Raw genomic sequence first — 19,670 nt, forward strand, 5'->3', positions numbered from 1 at the left:
ATTTAGGGGTAGCAAAGAAAATTTACGCCCTGACGTTGGATACAGGTCTGCTTATACATCCAAAGGAAATGTACTCTGTAACTGAAATAAGGTCCTTCTACCTTTTTTATGTAATAGGAAGGACCTAAGCTACATTCTTCTACTGTAAGTGAGGAGAATTCCTATCTTCTGAAAGTCACTGGATTTTCAGATGTCATGAGGGTAGAGACAGAAAGACTTCAACAGTAGTTACAGTATTTCTTGAAGTCAGAATTTTGACACTGGATAAGCAGCATAAGACGAGCCGGGAGTAGGAAAGGGGCATGCTGAGCTGGTCTTCAAGATCCTCCTGAGAAAAAACATGTCTTCAAACCAGCAGCCAGTATCTTTCATATCAACTGACAGATGCAAGATTATCCACATGACATAAATACTGATCTTTCCTGTTTTCCTTTCTGCCAAACTTGAGGGTTTTGAATTTGTTGAAGGTTACTCTAGTAGAATACCACTTAACCCATGCCTATAAATTACCATTAGTTTTAAATGAGTAGGCATTCATTCCATATTATTATCATTATTTGCAACTTCATACCCAGAAGGTTTAGGTTGATAAAAATAAATCTAAAAAATATGACATGCTAAGGTATTTTTATAACTTACTATGTATGTAGCTAAAATTATTGAGTAAATATTTATTCTGGGATAGCTAAAAAGAGTTTATTTTAGTGAATCATTTAACTGTATGTTAAATTCACTTGGAGAGGGAGTTAAAATAGTTCCTGTGTGGATTGTCTGAGAGCTTGAAAGCCAATCATGATGTAAAATATTTAACAGAATACACCTTTAAAGAATGGGGATGGAAATAGAAATATTAGAAAGGAATTAATTTTAGAATTGCAAAAGGAAGGAAAAAGAGATGACAAATTAAAATAGGAGAAACAAAAACAATCAGATTGTATTTATTTAATAAATATATATGCTACCTATTCTAACAGCTTACACCTAAAACAAATGATAGTTATATAACTGAAGGGTGTATAAATGTTCAATTCTCTACTTAATTTTCCTTAAAAAAATAAAATTAGTTACTAATGATTATGATATTGGTCAGACCAGATTACAATATTCCAGAGGTTTATGAAAGGTTCTAGAAAGGTGTTTACAAATACAAATTCATTGGTTGTAGGCAAGATAGCGATGTCATAACTCATGAGACGTACTCAGATTGTACCCCCTGGCAAGCTGATTGTGAAGACAATTTCCTGAAACAAAATCCAGATTCTTTAAGAAAATAAATTATAATCCTGGTACAGTATTTAATATACAATACATACAATATACTAACATATTCACATCCTGAATGTGTTAGTATATTGTATGTATCTTTGACTTGGTGGGATATGGACAACAATATGTTGGCTTGCAAGATTGGCTCTAGATTAGAGAACCTAACTCTCAAATATTTCAAGATAGTTGCAATAAAACTGGGCTTTTTCATGATCTGTAACAAATGAACTATGAGGAATACAGTTTGTCATGAGACTCGCTTAGAAAACTGAAGTCATGCTGTCTTCTATTGAGCTAACTTCTCAGAGATAAATGCTAATCAACAGATTAATGTTTTGATGTGATCCAGAAAACCATACTGCTTACAGATGCCCCCTTCCATCCATGTATACTTTAATGAAAAAAAGAAAAGATATTCTGTAAAGCAACCCTGGTCTATTATCACCAGATGACAATTTGCACATATGAAAGACCTGTAGCAGAATCACTCCACACATTCCAGGGCAAAAATGAGCAAGGACATGTGATATTCATGCACGCATGTATACATAGTTAGTCTTTGTTTTCTGAAAGGCAATGCTAATGTATTTCCAATGTATAAATCAGCATCTTCTTTTTATATTGTTGATGTATACACTTTTATTGGAAATAAAAGGCAGATACCCTTGGGAGCAGGTGATCCCACAGATAGCCCAGTCCTATGCCATGTAGGGCATTATAGGTGATAACCAGTACTTTGAATTGCATATGAAAGCCTATTGGGAGTCAGTGTAGCTTGCAGAGTAAGTGTGTTATGCGGGCTTAACAAGAGACACCCATAAGTATTTGTGGTGCTACATTCTGAACCAAATGAAACTTCTAAATGGTCTTCAAGGTCAGCCTCATGTAGAGCCCATTGCCATAATCTAATCCGGACTTGACCAAGGCCTGAGTGAATGTGAGCAGCCCCCGCCCCACAATCCAGGAACAGGCACAACTGGCACACAATACAGAACTCTGGGAAGGGCCTCCTGGCTCAGCTGCCACCTGCTCTTCAAGCAGGAGCTTTGAGTCCCAGAGGATCCTCAGACTGTGCATAGAATGCAAGCAAGGCAAGGCAACCCTGCCCAGATTCAAAGATGAAGTCTCTCCAGTTCCAGGATCCGTGGGACCCAAAACCCACAGCCAGTCTTGGAAGGTTTGAGCTGAAGCCTGTTGTTCCCCGTCTGGATCCCCACAGCCTCCAGACACGGGGATAGAACTAGACTGTTTCACTTGGATTTTTGGGGGGTGGGGAGAGCGAGAGAGCAGAGATGTACAATCGAGTACCACCAGCGTATTGATTACAGTTTATTTTCACAAAGATACATTGAAGAAAAAGGTAATTGGACCTTCAGTGCCTTGTCAGTTTAAAACTCACATTCTCTGTGTGAACTTTCACGTAGCTGTTGGCTAGGATTTTTTTTCTCCCCCCGGATCCTGGTTTAGCGCATTAGTCTGTCGCCGGGGTGAGGAACTCAGGCCGAAGTGGGCGAAAGGAAGCTCCGTTTCAGCTCAACTTCCCAAAACCACAAACGATCTGACTCATTCCCAATTCTCCCCGACGCGACTTCGTCAGGCGTCACGAGGACCCTGCGAGTGGCGCATGCGCATCAGAGCCTCTTCTGTCTGGCTTGGGTTCAGTCTTCGCCGAGGCAGCGCTGGGAAGCCAAGAAGGAGCTGTCGCCTCTTGGCTTAGCGGTTTCCAGGTTACAGCCGTCGTCCGCCGGTGAGTATCTCGTCCTTGAGCCGCCGCTCTGGGTGAACGAGACGAGGGGGAGCGGGGCAGCGGGGCAGAAGCGGGCGGGGCCCACTAGGTTTCTTCGTGGGTTCCGCAGGGCAGGTTTTCGACAGAGGACGGGAAAGCCGGGAGGGCTGAGCCCCGCCGGGCCTATAACGGGCGTTAGGCGAAAAGCCCGTTCCGTTTAGGGAGAGGGGAGCAGGGACGTCTGCGTCCCCTCGGATCGAGAGGAAGCGGGGTCATTTGTTCACGCCGTATTCTTTGGGCTTTGAGGCTCCGGCCGATCGGGCCCGCGCCCTTGGCTGTGTGGGGTTCGCCGTCCCCGGGACGCGACCGCCGTCCAGAGGGGACGGGAGCCCCTCCTCTGGCTCCCGCGATGAGCGGCGCTGCGTGGGGCGGTGGGGAACTGGGCTCCAGCTTCCTTCTCCGGGCGAGGGGCGGAAACGAACGGTAAATTATGGAGGCGAAAAACAAACAGAGGAGGGCGCTGGAGGTCTCTGGGGCCTCCTTGTATCTTTAAGGGCGGCGTCAGGAAGCTTCGCAGGACTCAGGCGGGCGATGAAGCGGCCTCGAAGGAGGACTTGAGTTTTATTCGGTAGAACGTTTGCGTAAACGGGGAAGAAGGAAGTAATTGTGATTTTTGTGGAAATTGGTTTCCCTCCCCGAGATGCGCCTTGACTTCCATAATGACCGGTCAGTAAATAGAAGAGAGCCAAATCTGTACTGGCTGGATTCATACATCATGCTAAAACGTAATTGGGTTTGGTTTAGTGTATTGTGTGGATCCAGCCATTACGGTTTTGTGTAAAACATGGTTTATGGATTAGAATAACCTAAGGTCTGTGATGGCTTGGACTTGAACTCATACAGTCTTTTGCCCATTGGTCATGCTGGAGAAGTATGATGGGGTTGAAATACAAAATAATTGGAAAGCAACAGGTTGTCTTCCCTTGGCTTATGTCCTGAGAATGGAGTTTTAATTTATTCGGTAAGCCAAGATTCAGCATACTGTGTTTTACCATGGGTGAACAGAATCACAGTATTTGCTGCATTGAGGTACTGCTTTATTTTATTGAAATAAAATAAAGCAGTACCTTTATTTTATTGAAGTTATATATTAAAAATACAGTTATCCATTATTTGCATAAATATATTTTTACTAATAGTTTTAGGTTAATTCTAACAGCACAAGTTTATGCAGTTTGAAATTAAGTTCTGCTTCTAGCAAAAAGTTTTTAGAGTTATCCAAATTGTCAGTTCTTAAAAGTATATATCGGAAGGTCAGCGGTTTGAATCCGCGTGACAGGGTGAGCTCCCATTGCTGGTCCCAGCTCCTGCCAACCTAGCAGTTCGAAAACATGCAAATGTGAGTAGATTAATAGGTCCTGCTTTGGTGGGCAGGTAACGGCGGTCCGTTTAGTCATGCCGGCCACATGACCACGGAAGTGTCTATGGACAAACACCGTCTCTTTGGCTTTGAAACAGAGATGAGCACCGCCCCCTAGAGTTGGACACGACTGGACTTAATGTCAAGGGAAACCTTTACCTTTACTAAAAGTATATGTAGATGGCACACCTTGAATTGGAAAAAGTGGTCCATTTCATATGTTGTTGTTTTTTCCTTCTCCAAGGGGGCTGGAACCCATAAAACATTTTTTACAATAAGGAGAGTCAGATAAACTGTTTATAATGTATTGTTGTTGTTTATTACAATTATTGTTAGAAATAACCATCATGAATAGTAACCACAGATAATTTTATCTTCCATGAACTTGACTAATTCTCCCACTAAAATCATCCAGGTTGTTTGCCAACAGTGTATCTTGTGGAGGTAAAGTTCATAGTTTTAAACTACACACACACACACACAAACATTTTATTGCTTTGCCTTCAACAGCAAATTAATTTTTATTTATTTATTTATATTTATTTTATAAATTTATCTCTCCCCTACGGGGGGACTCTGGGCAGCTTATAGACATGACTCTTTACAACAGAGTCATGATTTTAATGTACAGAGCCATTATTAAATATGCCTTATCCTTGAAAACTATGTTACATTTAAATATCAATGTGAAATATAAGAACAGAAACTCAACAAATTTCAGAAAGAGATTCCCACAGAATATGTAACAAAAATTCTTGCAGTGATGTCGAATGAACTTATTTATACTTCTGGTCCTTCTCCTCCAGGAACCAACATAGTTATATTGTTTCTATTCAGCAAAATCTGATCTAGCTTTGTGATTCTTCGTCCTTCAGGTGTGATTTCAAATTCAGTAACATCTTCTAATAACATGTTGACAAAATCATCAAATCCTAGGAGCTATATTGAGTATATCCTCTATTCAGTTTATTAGGAAATAATAAACTGAACAGAGGAAGTAAATAAATAGCCTGTATTTATTTACTTTTTAGATTCATAAACAGCCTTTTGTACACAAGCTTAGGGTGGTGTGCTTAGTGTTCTCTCTTCCTGTTTTCCCCCTTAATAACCCCATGAGGTAAGTTGGGCTGAGAGCGACTGGCCCAAAGTCACCCAGTGAGCTTCTGTGTTTGAGCGTGACGTTAAGAGACTGTTCGCTTCTCTATGCATTACGTACAGTGCATTCGGAAAGTATTCAGACTCCCTTCACTTTTGTCACTATTGTGAAAAATTTACAGACATTTCTAAAATTCTGTTTTCACTTTGTCATTATGGGGTACTGAGTGTAGATTAATGAGAAAAAAATGAATTTGAACGATTGTAGTATCAGGCTGCAACATAACAAAATTGAAAAAAGTGAAGGGGGTCTGAATACTTTCTGAATGCACTGTATGTTTATACACCTCTGATATGGTCCCTGTTTTTTGCCTTCTTGCTAAACCAAAAAACATGAGTATAACTTTTCTCATCTCTACATTTTTTCCCCTGTAGGTATTTTCAGAATTGAGCATGTTATTCCATGTCAGTTATTTTTACAGACATAATAGTAGTAGTATGTTTTCAGTTCTTTTTCTGATAATTTCCAGGATAGTAATACTGGAAATATAGAATTGATTCCTTTTTTGCAGCAGTTGTTGCAATACTTGTTGATATTTTCATCAGGCTATCTACTACAAGCACAAGATCTTTTCTTGGTCAGTCATTCTCAGTGTGATATCGATGAATATAAAGTTAGGAACAACAATGAATATTTATTATGGTCAAAGACCAACATGAGGAGGGTGGGGTACAGTCAGTTAAAAGCATAGAAGGTACATCAAAATGTAATATAAAAAGCTAAAACAGAAATAAAAAGCTAAAACACAGAAATAAAAAAATACACTAAAATCTAATATAAAAGGCTAAAACACAAAGTCTAGAGGAAAAAGGGAAAGTAAAAAAGAAAGAAAAAATCTAAGGGGAGGGGTAGGAGCATTAGGTGAGTGTGGGGGAACATAAATGTTAATTTATCTGTAAATACAGTACTCTAGTAAATTAAAATAAATGCTAGTTTGTGGCACTAGTCATCATCTGTGAATTTTAAGCGGTGCTGTGCAGAACCTGGCAACATTGTATGTTGTAGCAGGGTTGGTATCTGACAGCAGCAGGGAGGTGTAAAATCTTCCTGAGTCCCCTGGGTATTTATACAGTAATGGTAAAATGAGGCTAGTTCGAATGTCTCTGTAATACAGGCAGTGGAGGAGCACATGCTCTGTTGTTTCTGTGTGGCCAGAGTCACAGGGGCATTGTCTCTCCCGGTAAGGAATCTTCCTGTATTGCCCTTCAAGGACAGCTGAGGGAGGGCATGACATCGTGTCAGAATGAAGGCCATCTGATGGTTGGGTACCTCAAGTTTAGTTATGTCATAGGGAAGGCAGAATACCTGCTGGATTCACTGGCAATAAAGGTTAAGGACCTGGTTAAATCCAGTTGGCTCTCTGTGTCTGCTACACACTGTTTAATGAGTGCTTTGGCCCGATCATATCCCATGCTAAGCACTAGACCTGGAGAGAAGCCCAGGGATGAGATTTTAGTTGCCACTGCCTGTTCCCATGTGGACTGAAAGTCATCCCTCATTGTTAATGGGGCAAGACCAAGGGGAAAAAGGAATAATCTGAGGCAATAGTTGAGTATGACCACCCACACCCTAGCCTCCTCTCTCAGAGACCTGTCTCTAGTTTTAGGATGGCATTAGAGACACATTTTGGGACTTGAAGGGCTGATCTTAGAAATTTGGATTGCAGAAGTTCCAGTGGTGCAAAATTGGAGAAGGGGCCAAGCTGGGCTCCATACAGGAGTTGTGCTATTGGCTTGGTTTCATATTGAGTGCTGCAGGTATATAGTGGCCATCTCTTGACTTGTGGTAGTTAAGAATGGCAGATGAGCTCCTTTGTGCAGTTTCAGCAACATGGTCCCCATGGGCTCTTCTACTGCTGGCAGAATGGAGGACTACTCCCAGGTATTTGAAACATGAGACCTGCTCAGTTTTATGGCCATCTGTGCTCCAGGAGTGGCTCTTGGCCTTTTGGCGAATACCTTGATTTTAGTTTTCTGATAATTGAGTTCTAGCCGGTCTTCCCTGGAATACTATGTTAGTGCTCTCAGTAATCTTTTAAAGCCCATAGGTGTTCTTGAAAGTATTGCTGCATCATCGCATAGAGTAGAACAGAGATATGTCTTCCAGCAAGTTTTGGGGAGTGAAAGTTCATGTTGCGGAGATGGTCCACCATGGAGTTAATAAAGAAATTGAATAGGAGAGGGGCCAGTACGCAGCCTTGCTTGACACCTTTCTCAGTTCTGGTGGCACTGGTGAGGTGGCCCTGACTTGCACATCTGACTTGGAATGGGGTCCCTTCATGGAGCATACGTATTAAATAAAGTAAGCGTCGGTCAATTGAGGAGGCCTCCAGTTGGGTTTCTTTTCCCAGAAAACTAGGCTGCTCACTCCTAGCTCTAGGTCCATTAGGAACAAATTAAAAAGAATCAGGCTTATGCAGCATTTGGGGATTCCAGTGTTTGTATTCATTGTGAAAACTGTCGCTCCCCCACTTCTCCTTTCTGTATTTCAACCAGTAAGAGGCTTTCCCTCTTATCCCAAGGCCAGTAAATATTCTCAGGAGCTTTGGTGAAGAATTGTGTCAAAAGCCAGTTGGAAGTCACTTTCTGTTTTTGTTTTCTGTCTTTTTGCACTTTTATAGTTTTTTTCTTTTTTTCTTTAGTTCTATTCCAGCTTTTCTATATTTTCTATTGTATTTTAACTATATGTTGCAAACTAATAAAGCTCTTTAAAAAAGGATTTTGTCAAAAGCCCTACAAAGTCCAGTTAAACTTTATCTACTAAATTACCCTTAATTCTATGATTGTTGACATTTTTGAAGTATTTGGAAAGCTAAATCAAGTAAGAGTTAACTTTGCAGAATCCATGTTCATTCTTCTCTTTCAAATTACACGCATGTGTGGGAAGAGTTGGGGCAAGCCCAGATAGAGGCTGACTAGCCAGTAAAAATGTCAAACCAGTATTTTTTTGACAGATTTTACGTGCATGCATGTGTGTATGTTTTCTTTTTTCTTGTCTGCCTCAGTCTGGTCAGAAGGGTGATACAATATTATTCAGTTTTAGAACAAATATTGAAAAGAGTTGTGGGAAAAGTCCCTCACGGAATAAATTTGACAAAGTCTTGAGAAGCAGCAAAAAGATTTTATTAACGTTCTTGCAAGGTCAGGTGCCCAGCCAAAATAGGCACACCCCTTCACACAAAGCATGCAGTTTTATTCCCTACCCCCGGCAGGTGAAATCCCTCCTCCTGTTCCCCATTGGATAGGTACTTGGGAGTTCACAGCCTATCCGAGACGCCTTAGATTTTGCAGGAAGTCCCGCCTTTGTTTATATCTCCCATTCCTCACTTTTTACCTCCCCCAGTCCCCTATTTATTCTTTTCCTTATAAGGCAGCTAGCCCCCTTGGAGTAAGTAGGTCAGGGTCTTGTCTGACCACAAAGTTTGCTAGAACTGGTTTTGAGCATATTTTCAGCATTGGTTAGGCAGCTTATTTCCTTTATACCTGTCCTTATGGAGATACAGTCTCCTGTTTCCCCTAACCACATATCCCACATCCTCAATATACTGACAAGCAAGCCTAGCTACTAGAAAGCAAGCTTCAGTTGGCAAGTTACTGAAAAAGCAAGTTCTGTTCTATTGTAGGCCTTGCAAAAACAACATCGCTATCCCCCCTTTCTCACAGAGTTAATTTAAAATTCTGTAACTATTAGTTCTGTACTTGTTTGGTTTACAGTTAAACCCATTATTTCCTAGATGAGAATGCTGGGAGTGGTTTATTCATAAAACTATTTTATATAAATACAGCCCTGAATGACACATTTAGGCCATGGCTCAAAGAAGTAAATGAAAGGGTTGGGATGAGTTAATTAACTAAAAGTGTTGGATCCAAGTACTATAACTTGGATAAAAAGAGCATCAATTGTAATCGTTAATTTTGCAGGTTAAACATATACACATAAAGCATGAACAACATTTGTTTTAAGTTCTTGCTACTCAAAATTGATTAAATATACAGTAATTCTGCAAATGTCCTTAAATTTTGGAAAGGGGCTTTCAGTGGAGGAATGGTTGATGAAGATAATGGAACTTGCTGAGATGCTAAATTGACTTCTTTGATAGAGGAAAGGCAATATCTATGTTTATTGCTGACTGGAAACCTCTTCTGGACTTTTTGTGTAAAACAGAAAAAAAATAAACTTATGATTTATGGTTTTGATGATTAGACAAGATAGATTATAGAAAGAGGAGAGTTAAGTTGTAACTATAGAGTAAGAGGTAAATTTATAATTGTACAACCAATGTATTTAATTTAAAATCGTATGCCTAGGCCTGATCCAGTCAAGTAGCAGGCACAAATATATATAAAGGAATGTCTTAGAAATCAGTAAAAATATTTTTTCTCCGTTTTTCTTTCAGTGTGAGTACATAGGCTTATACAAGCAGCATTGAGAGTATCATGGAAAGTAAATGATTCCCACAGTCTTATCTAAACTGCTGTATGTGACTGCAGCATTACAGTTATAGATAGAAAAACCTGGTAGCTGTGATATTAGACACTTTAGTAATTTTCTTCTAAATGAACATGCTTAGAATTATGCTATAGTTTTTATGGTAAAGATTTGTAACAGGTAAAAAAAATGTTTTTTTTTTTTTTAGAAATAGAAGTTAGTTTAGTAGTTTAGAAATTGAAAAATGATGAATCTCAAATTAAGTTGTGGCTGTTAATAACTTTTTTGAATTGTACTTAGAATGGACATCAAAATACTTTATTTTCTCATTTAAAAACTTTTTTTCTGCAGTGAAAATGTCGCTGTATCCTTCCCTGGAGGATCTTAAGGTAGACAAAGTAATTCAGGTATGGCAAAATTAATTTTATAATAAATATTAGCTTTTCTTGTGGGTAAAACTCAGGGTCTAAGATTTCTGAAAAGTATTTGTGGTATAAATATTAAGTTTCATTATGTATCTAACCAAAAATCTCCTGGAGAGATGAAACCCATGTTTTTTCTAGGAACACTCTTAGCTATTCTGTTAAAAAAATTGAAGAACATTTCCATATCCAGAATTGGTCAGCTGTAGGTTGATATGAGTAGTTCTCTTAATCTCTTTATGCTTGGTAAGCAGGATAGGGCTATCCATACCTCTGTATAATGCTAGACAATGTATTCTGGTTCACTAGACAAATGATTTCAGCAAGCATGGTTTTGATTGAATGCTGTGGGCAGATCATCCCATTTCTGACATGTGGTCCTGGCACAGTTTACTTAAAATACCTGTGGAAGCTAATCTTAAGGCCTAATTGCAGCTTTTAAACTTGATTTCTTGAGAAAATGCAGGGAGAAGAATAAGCCGTTCTTTTACTAGCGGTGACCTTCCACTAAGATGGTAATCAGGCCCTAAAAACAGTATCAATTAATAAAAATAGAAGTGATTTTAAAGTCTGACAGAGGGGACAAATCACCTTATCTATAAACTGATGCTAAGTATAGATAGGAATTGAGAAAACAGGGAGGAACTTTTAGAGGGAGGTGATGACTTTCCTGAGAAATGTGTAGGCCAAATGGGACACATATTTGGACCGCATTCATCCTGTTGGGCAAAAATTCTCCAAGCCAGTTGAGTGATTAGTGTTAGATGACAACTCCAGTGACCTGGGTTTAAACCCTAATTAGCCAGTAAGCTCACTGTGTAATCTTGAATAAAAATTTCAGACTTAAGTACTTGAGGGAAGACCGTTTATACCAGCTTCAGGTCCTGGAAGAAAGTTGAGATACTCTATTTTTTTATAAGTTAAAGTTCACTGTAATGTGGACATATAAGATAATGTTCCTTTTTGTCTCTTTATCATCACTGTAGTGTCATTGTGCACATAGAAGTAGAGATTGTAAATGGCATTGATGCATACTGCTTCCACTGCATATTAGTTAAGCTGAACATCTAATATTTTTACATTTTGTGCAGCCAAGTAGAACAGGAAATAGGATACAATGCTATTACAATCAAGTTAGGCATAATGTGGGTGGGGCATATTTAAGCCTTTTGTTTTTTGCTTAACTTCAAAGATGTTTTAGACAGGAAAGCAATGTTGTATAACCATTTTATCTCACTGTTTCTCTGTTCAATATCTCCTTCTCCAAATTTGTCTTCCCATCTTTCCTGTATGAATTTAACTTTTATCAAATTACAGCCAATTGTGACCATTGAAATAAAATAAAGAGGGAAGGTTCTTACTATTGATTAAGATCTAGCTGAGCATTTGGAGACTTGCTTCTTAAAATTATGTCTTGCATATTGAGGAAACTGAAATAACTACAAATGCTTATACAATCTTCATTTAATTAAAATGTGATTAAAATATTGATTACTATTCAAAAACATACAGGTAGTCCTTGTTTAACGACGGTAATTGGGGCTGGAATTACCATTCAATAAGCGATGCAGTCATAAAGCGCAACATCATATGACCACATCAGTTAGTGACAGCAATCCTGGCAGTTCCTGTTGCCATTGTTAAGTGAGAACTACCTTGCAACTTCCTGCTGGCTTCCAACAAGCAGTCATTGGGGAAGCTGGCAGGAAGTCACAAGACCTGGGCGGCTCAGAAATAGGCTGGTGGGTAGGTAAGTGGTGCTGTGGTGTGACTGGGTGGGGGGTGGCTGCTGCTGGGTGGGGGAGGATGCGCTGGTGGCTGCCGAAGTGCCACACGAGGGCGGTGTGGCTAGGGTGGCTGTTGCCGGGGGTGGGAGGGTGTGCTTGTGCCTGCGGGGGACCGCTGCTGGGTGAGGGAGGATGCATTGGTGGCCGCAGGTGGCTGCTGACAGATGGGGAAGGGTGTGCTGGTGGTCGCTGTGCAAGTGCGGCCCGGTGTGCACTGTGGAGTGCGGGCAGGGGCTACTGTGAGCGTGTACATGCTGCCGAGTATGAGATGCCTGGGATCTCGTACTCCATAGCTGGATCCTTGGGAGAAAAAGCCATGGGAGTGGGAGCAATTTACAGGAGCGACTTGCAACCCTCCCTGCTGGATTCCTCATTGACTTTTCTTGTAGGAAACCAGCAGAGAAGGTCACAAATGGCGACCCTGTGACCGTGGAACACTGCAACCATTCTAAGTGCGAGCTGATTGCCAAGAACCTGGATTGTGATCACTTATCTGTGGGGATGCTCAGATGGCCAAAACTTTGAGATCTGGCCATAAGTACCACACATTCATTGCTGTCATAACTTTGAACAGTCACTGAACGAGTGATTGTTAACCAAGGACTACCTGTAAAATGTTCCATATTTTATGTAGTTTAATCCTTACAATAGTTTTTAATTTCGTCTTTCTGAATAGGCTCAGACATCCTTTGCTTCAAACCCAGCTAACCCAGCAATTCTATCTGAAGCTTCAGCACCCATCTTCCAAGATGGAAGTAAGTTGCTGTAGGATATGAAAGCTTAATAATTTGGAAAACGCTGGATACCATGTATAAATTTCATTGATTGTAGAAAGATTCAATGTTTTAAATGTTTGCGATTATTATATGTTTTGCTCTTATTGGGATCTTACTTTCACAGTCCAAGCATATATTTATTTTCTAGTCTTTGAAATCCTGTCTGTTGTTTAATCCTGGGTGTTTTATCTCAAAACAAATGAAATGTGCAGGTTTCAATTTTTTTTTTTTTTAAAGATCAATGTTATGCTATTTTCTATTTTATTATTTGTCCTTTGAATACCTTCTTTTTCTGAGAATGATAGGATTGGTTTCTATATAAACATTTGTTATGAAATAAATCAATCTTATTGAAATGCTTACATAGTCAGTTTGGAATTTTGAACATATAGGAATGCAGTATAGATTTTGTGGCCTGTTGTCTTATTTTCAAACACAAAACTATTCATTCCCTGTAGGATAGAATCATTGTAAGACAATAAAATGTTCCTGTAGTATCAAAGTAAGCTTCAAGTAAGTGAATTCATTGCCTCCAAGTAGTATGTTAACTTTTTACAAATTCCAAAGGATGCGATTAGTGAAATATGAGGTATGCTGTTGATTTCGCCAAGGGTATAACTGAGGGGCAGAAATACAATTATAACAAGATTATAGATTATCACTTTATTTTTACTTTTTTTCAGATTTATATCCTAAACTATATCCCGAACTTTCCCAATATATGGGTCTAAGTTTGAATGATGAGGAAATACAGAGAAACCTGGCAGTGATTCCCACAGCAAATTCACAGGGGGTAAGTGTCACTACAGAGAGTAGGAATTCCTTTAGGCTTTACTGATTTTGAGGGATTGAATTACTCAACAAAAGTGGAAAGGAAGGATGGGATACTTTGTGTATTCCCTCCCCTATAATTGAAAAAATCACAACATATGATATGTGTGCTACGTTAAAACAGTATCTGCTCAGCTTGAAATTACTCCAGTCTTGTAATCAGTCGTAATTGTGATTTTATAGATGCTAAACAATATTATTGTGATACAAAACATAGATCTGGCCCATTTACATCAAAGATCTATATCTGATAATAGGCTTTGTCATGATTTTTAATTTGTTTGGGGGTTTGTTTTTGTAATCTATAGCTTGTTGCAAGACCTTCTGCATCAGATTACATGGTAGCTCCAGTAACTGGAAATGATATTGGAATTCGTCGAGCAGAAATTAAGCAGGGGATCCGTGAAGTAATCTTGTGTAAAGATCAGGATGGAAAAATTGGTCTTCGTCTGAAATCAGTGGACAATGTAAGTATGTTAAATGCTATCATGCTGGAATTTAAAATAGGTTGTTACAGAGAGATGTATGCTTCATATCTTTAAGATCTTAATCTACTACATGACTTTCAATACATCACACATGAGTTGGGCAGCAACAAATATTTTAAAAAATGAAAAAGGTTTGCATTTATGAGTCAAAAAGAAATTGCTAACGTTTTTTTTAAATTAAACATTTTCATGGGGAAATATATATGCACTCATCTAAAACTTGCAAACATTCTTTTGTTTTAGGGTATATTTGTTCAGCTGGTTCAGGCAAACTCACCAGCCTCACTGGCTAGTCTGCGATTTGGAGACCAGGTTCTGCAAATCAGTGGTGAAAATTGTGCTGGATGGAGTTCTGATAAAGCTCATAAAATTCTGAAGCAAGCTCCTGGAGAGAGAATTTCCATGGTTATTCGAGACAGGTAAACTTGCAGAATTATTGTCTATCAGTTGATAGCTCTTTGGGAGGAATTATATTGACATGAGTAAGGGCTGTATGTTTTATATTTTTAACTTGAAAGAATAAGCTTCTGCAAAGCCAGTGAATTTGGAGTTTATTGTGGACAGTTTGTTCAGTAGTATATTCAGTAAATTTTAGGGGTGAAGTATGAATATTTTTCTTCTAGGCCTTTCGAGCGGACTATTACCATGCACAAGGACAGTACAGGACATGTTGGCTTTATTTTCAAAAATGGAAAAATAACTTCAATAGTAAAGGATAGTTCTGCTGCAAGAAATGGACTTCTTACTGAACACAGCATCTGTGAAATTAATGGACAGAATGTAATTGGCTTGAAGGTGAATTACATTTTTTTTTGTAAATATATGGTCTAAAAATGAACTCTAATTATTTAAACTGACAAAATAGTATCCATTTGCAAGCATGTCAGTAATATATGCTAAAACAAGAAAGCAATAGCAGCCACTATATTTCTGTTCTTGGGGTGACACGGGTTTCTGTCTTTAGTAGAGATTATTAGTGACTACAGCCTTATTTTAGTCAGCTTCTTTTATCTTAACGTTCTTTTCTGTGGAAGTGCTCCCATGTAGCTTCAGCAGTCCACTCCTCTTGCCCAACAGACTGTTTTAGTTGCTTTTAGAGCTACTAGTCAATCAGTTTTCTCTTCTAAAGAGTTGCTGGTAAAAAATAACCACTCACATATTCACTTGCTGAATTGTATGTATGCATGACTTTCTCTATTGCTGTTAATCTCTGCAATACATGCTAAGATCTAGTAGCATGTAATGAGACCAGTCATCGCTCTACTAATCTGACACTACCTTTTGCCTGTAGGTATATTTTATTTAAACTGTTGCAAGTCACCCTGCATTAGTTAGACTAAAACAAAATTAAAACCACTGGTTATCAAAACTTTTCAAAACAACTTCAAAGTTTATTAGAATTTATGACTTTTTACATCTTACTTAACAGGATTCCCAGATTGCAGACATATTATCAACAGCTGGAAATGTAGTGACGATTACTATCATGCCTTCCCAGATCTTTGAACACATAATAAAGAGGTATGTGTAAAAATAATAATAATAAAATGTGTATGGTATGGGCCGTTTATCTTTTGAAAGGATGGATAACATGCATTGGCCTTATAATGGCAATAAAATACAGGTAGTCCTTGCTTACCGACAATTCATTCAGTGACCATTCAAAGTTACAACAGCGCTGAAAAAATAACTTTATGGCCAATTTACGACCTTTGCAGCATTGCTCAGTCATATGATTATTATTACAGTCAGTACACATTGTCCTGTGCCTGACCTGTGTTTTTTTCTTTTTATCCCACCCCCCACAGAACAGAGAGGAAGGGATTGCAAGAGAGTGTGCTCCTGTTTACTTCTATATATTGAAAGCAATGTGTTCATGCTGGTAGCTGAAATCCCTTTCTCTCCAATCTCTTTGTTGTGCCATGGGGGTGGTGGTGGAAATCAAGTGATTCCTGTGGGAAAACTCTCCTTTGCCTGACCCTTTCCCACTGCTGGTGCAGTTGCATTGCTTTCAATGTGTAGAAGAGCAAACAGCTTACTCTCTTGAAATCCCTTCCTCTCCAATCTCAGGAGGGAGAAGAGACAGGTAAAGGAGAGATTGCCTACAGAAATTGCTTTTTTTCTCCCCCACCTCACACAGCAGAGAGATTAAAGAGGAAGGGATTTCAAGAGAGTAAGCTATTTGTGTAGTGCACCCATGGCTCCCAGCCCCAGACTGCAGCGCGATTGCATTGCTTTTCATGTGTGCAAGACAGTAAGCAGACACTTGCGCATTCCAAAGAGTAGGGGGAGCGGTTAGGAGGCAACAAAAGCTGAAGATGTGAAACTGAATAGTCTTGTCTCTTTCCAGCTGGAAAACACATTCATGGTCATGTGATTTCTCACTTAGTGACTGGTTTGCAGAGTTGCAGGTCCCTGTTAGTGTCGTTAAGTAAGGACTACCTGTAGGTCTGTATTGGGAATAAAACCTGCAGTCCAGCAGCTTTATCCACTATAAAATTGGAAAGCATCTAAACTTTGCTATTGAAATCAAAGTTAACTGAAAACTTGACAATAAACTTCAAGAATTAAAATTGTTAAGAATAAGCATATTAATGCAATAGAGAATATATGTAGCCCAAGGTTGAACTGTGGAGTCCTTGGTGCTCTCTGAGCTTGGTTGTTTGCTTGCAGACGTTTCATTACCCAATAGGTAACATCATCAGTATGGGGTTTGCTCCCTGTTTATATACAGTAGCTTGCCCTCCCAGTTTTGGTGGGGGTGTGGTTTTCTCCCTGGTAGTTCTTTGATTAGGGTATTGTTTTCTGCTTGATTGCAACCAAGCTGAGAGAGCACCGAAGATCCACATAAGTAATTCTAAATTATAATTCTACCCATATCTTTGCTCATAGTATAAAAACAAAGAACAAGACTGCTAATATGAACTCATTGACAGATAACGCAAATATTTTGCTCCATTCTTTTTGTAATTCTGAAAGTTTTGAATGTCATGCATATTCTGTTTTGGGCTAATACATTGTTAACTCTTTTTCTAGGATGGCTTCAAGTATTATGAAAAGCTTGATGGATCATACTATTCCTGAAGTCTAAAATTTATTTTGGATGCATTTGTAATTGAGATTCTGCTAAACATGGGCTACTCTTGACTCTGCAATATTTACATTCTGCACATGAGCCTTTATTTGCCATGAGATGCTGCATTGAGCATTTATAATTAATTATGGCTGGAAATGTCACAATTCAGCATAAAAACCTTGTTCAAATTTTGCATTTTGTATTCATTGTGCTACTTTGACAAAAACATATGCTTCTTTCATAGGGTTATACTGTGTAGGTCAGGAAAATTTCTGTCATTTAAATGAAGAAAACTAATGTTCATGCAAGTGTCTAGTGTTTGCTCTCTTTGATCCAGATATAGTGCTGCTCTTTATACCTTTTCAGATGGATTCATTTTTGTACTGCAACTATCTGAGAATATTCATAATTATAACTTAGTGTTAATTAACTGGTTTTAGTAATCTTGTTTACTGAAAGCATGCTGGTTAAACTGAGCATAGCTTGTATTTATCATTCCATAACTATTTTAAAATAATATGTATGGATAGATTTGTCTTATTGCTGTCTTACAAAGTCATTCTAATATGCTTATATTTTGTTGCCTTAATCCTCTTAAAATGGAAATAAAGTTGCAAATATATTCACTTCCTAAGTGGGTAGTACTTTGCATTGATGAATCTCTAAATCCTTCCTGTCAGCAATATAATCCAGCATAAGGGAAGCAGAGAAAGTAAGCATTTTACTTCAATTGTGTGCTTTATGAGCTCTTGAAACAGTAATATCAGTGTGGGTTATAGTATTTCTGTTATATTACATGAACAAATTTTACTAATACTAAATAAAATATATTATTGATGAGAAACTTTATTTTAATAGCATACCCATTAGGGTTTTTAGTGAATAACCATTTATTCCTTCTCTAGTAGGTTAATCTTCTAGATGGTAATTGTAGTAAGAAACCATCAGCAGTTTACTGATGAAGTTCCATTAGGTGGATATCTAGCTTTCAAGATGATAAACCCATCCTGGCAGATGGCCAGAAGGAAGAAGTTAGAACTACAGGCATGTAATATATAGATTCTGTCACAGGTATAGTACAGGAAAGTTGGAATTTTATCCTTAACTCCTTAGCAATAATCTCTGCATTAAAGTAATAGAATTACCTCTGAAAAGTTGAATGGTTTATTGGCACATGCTGATGAAGAATCATTGGGCATGACGACTTGCTATCCAATTGTCAATTTGCAATTCAATAAAATGTTTTTCTATTAAGATGGAACATAGGCTGATTACCTTAAAAGGATGAGGTTTAAGAGAACTAGACTAACTATTTACCACCACCACCACCCCCGAGCAGAAGCGCAGAGTAAAAGGGGATTCATTGGAATGCTATATTGTAAATTTAGTATTACAGTATATGGAGAGTTCAACACCTGAACAGAACTCAGCAGTGAGTATGCAAGCACTTAGTATCCCCTCTCCCCCATTTGATGGTAGGATTATTTTAACAATTTAAAGAAATGCGACTTACAGATTTTACATTGGTTTGTAGAGGGTGAAAAAGAAAGATTCATGTTTTGGTCTGGCCAGTGAACCATTACAGTTGATACATTTCTGAGAGATTAAGCTGCAGGACTGACTTCACGAAGAGCAGAATGACAGTGACCACTGTCATTTAACACTGTTAAATATTTATCAGTAAATCAATAAAGGTAAAGGTAAAGGTTTCCCTTGACGTAAAGTCCAGTCGAGTCCGACTCTAGGGGGCGGTGCTCATCTCTGTTTCTAAGCCTTGGAGCCGGCGTTGTCATAGACACTTCCGGGTCATGTGGCCAGCATGACAACTCGGAACGCTGTTACCTTCCCGCTGAAGCGGTACCTATTGATCTACTCACATTTGCATGTTTTCGAACTGCTAGGTGAGCAGGAGCTGGGACGAGCAACGGGAGCTCACCCCGCCGTGCGGTTTCGAACTCCACTTCTCCCAATGACTTTAAATCTGGCAGAGATATTTAAACTGTACCCCAAATCATTACAATATGTAGATAACTCTTCTCTAAAAAGGCGGGATGATCATTACTCTTGCCTTTTTAGATACCAAGAATTTTTGGTAAGGAATGTGCCCAGCCCACAAAAACAAAACAAAAAATCAAAACATCAAAACAAAATCACTTCTGCAGTTACAGAACATACAGCATTAATTTTCCAACCTTGCCAGCTGATTTATATCATTTCAAGCAGAGTTTCAAAATCAGGAAAGAAATATTTTCCCAATTGACAGGTTATTGATTTAGCAAGTTTCTAATGGTTGA

At 38.7% G+C, this 19,670-nt stretch overlaps 2 protein-coding genes across 4 annotated transcripts in view; one reads left to right on the forward strand and one right to left on the reverse strand.

Annotated features, from left to right (window-relative positions):
* Positions 1-19,670, reverse strand: part of NSMAF (neutral sphingomyelinase activation associated factor) — a 299,495-nt gene that overhangs the window by 229,168 nt on the left and 50,657 nt on the right. The window lies entirely within an intron of this gene.
* Positions 2,882-18,002, forward strand: SDCBP (syndecan binding protein). Its single transcript, XM_063299317.1, has 9 exons — positions 2,882-3,013; positions 10,348-10,403; positions 12,882-12,960; positions 13,665-13,774; positions 14,121-14,279; positions 14,544-14,719; positions 14,924-15,095; positions 15,730-15,821; positions 17,337-18,002. Exons 2-9 carry the CDS (start codon positions 10,353-10,355, stop codon positions 17,389-17,391), a joined length of 894 nt encoding a protein of 297 aa, XP_063155387.1. The 5' UTR covers positions 2,882-3,013; positions 10,348-10,352; the 3' UTR covers positions 17,392-18,002.

The sequence above is a fragment of the Candoia aspera genome, chromosome 3 (genome assembly GCF_035149785.1).
Source record: "Candoia aspera isolate rCanAsp1 chromosome 3, rCanAsp1.hap2, whole genome shotgun sequence".
Lineage (NCBI taxonomy): Eukaryota > Metazoa > Chordata > Lepidosauria > Squamata > Boidae > Candoia > Candoia aspera.

Excerpts from the sequence above, each read along its gene's own strand:
- SDCBP (XM_063299317.1), top strand. The coding sequence starts at position 10,353 with ATGTCGCTGTATCCTTCCCTGGAGGATCTTAAGGTAGACAAAGTAATT. Across the intron at positions 13,775-14,120 it reads CCACAGCAAATTCACAGGGG|CTTGTTGCAAGACCTTCTGC; the intron begins GTAAGTGTCACT and ends TGTAATCTATAG. Across the intron at positions 14,280-14,543 it reads GTCTGAAATCAGTGGACAAT|GGTATATTTGTTCAGCTGGT; the intron begins GTAAGTATGTTA and ends CTTTTGTTTTAG.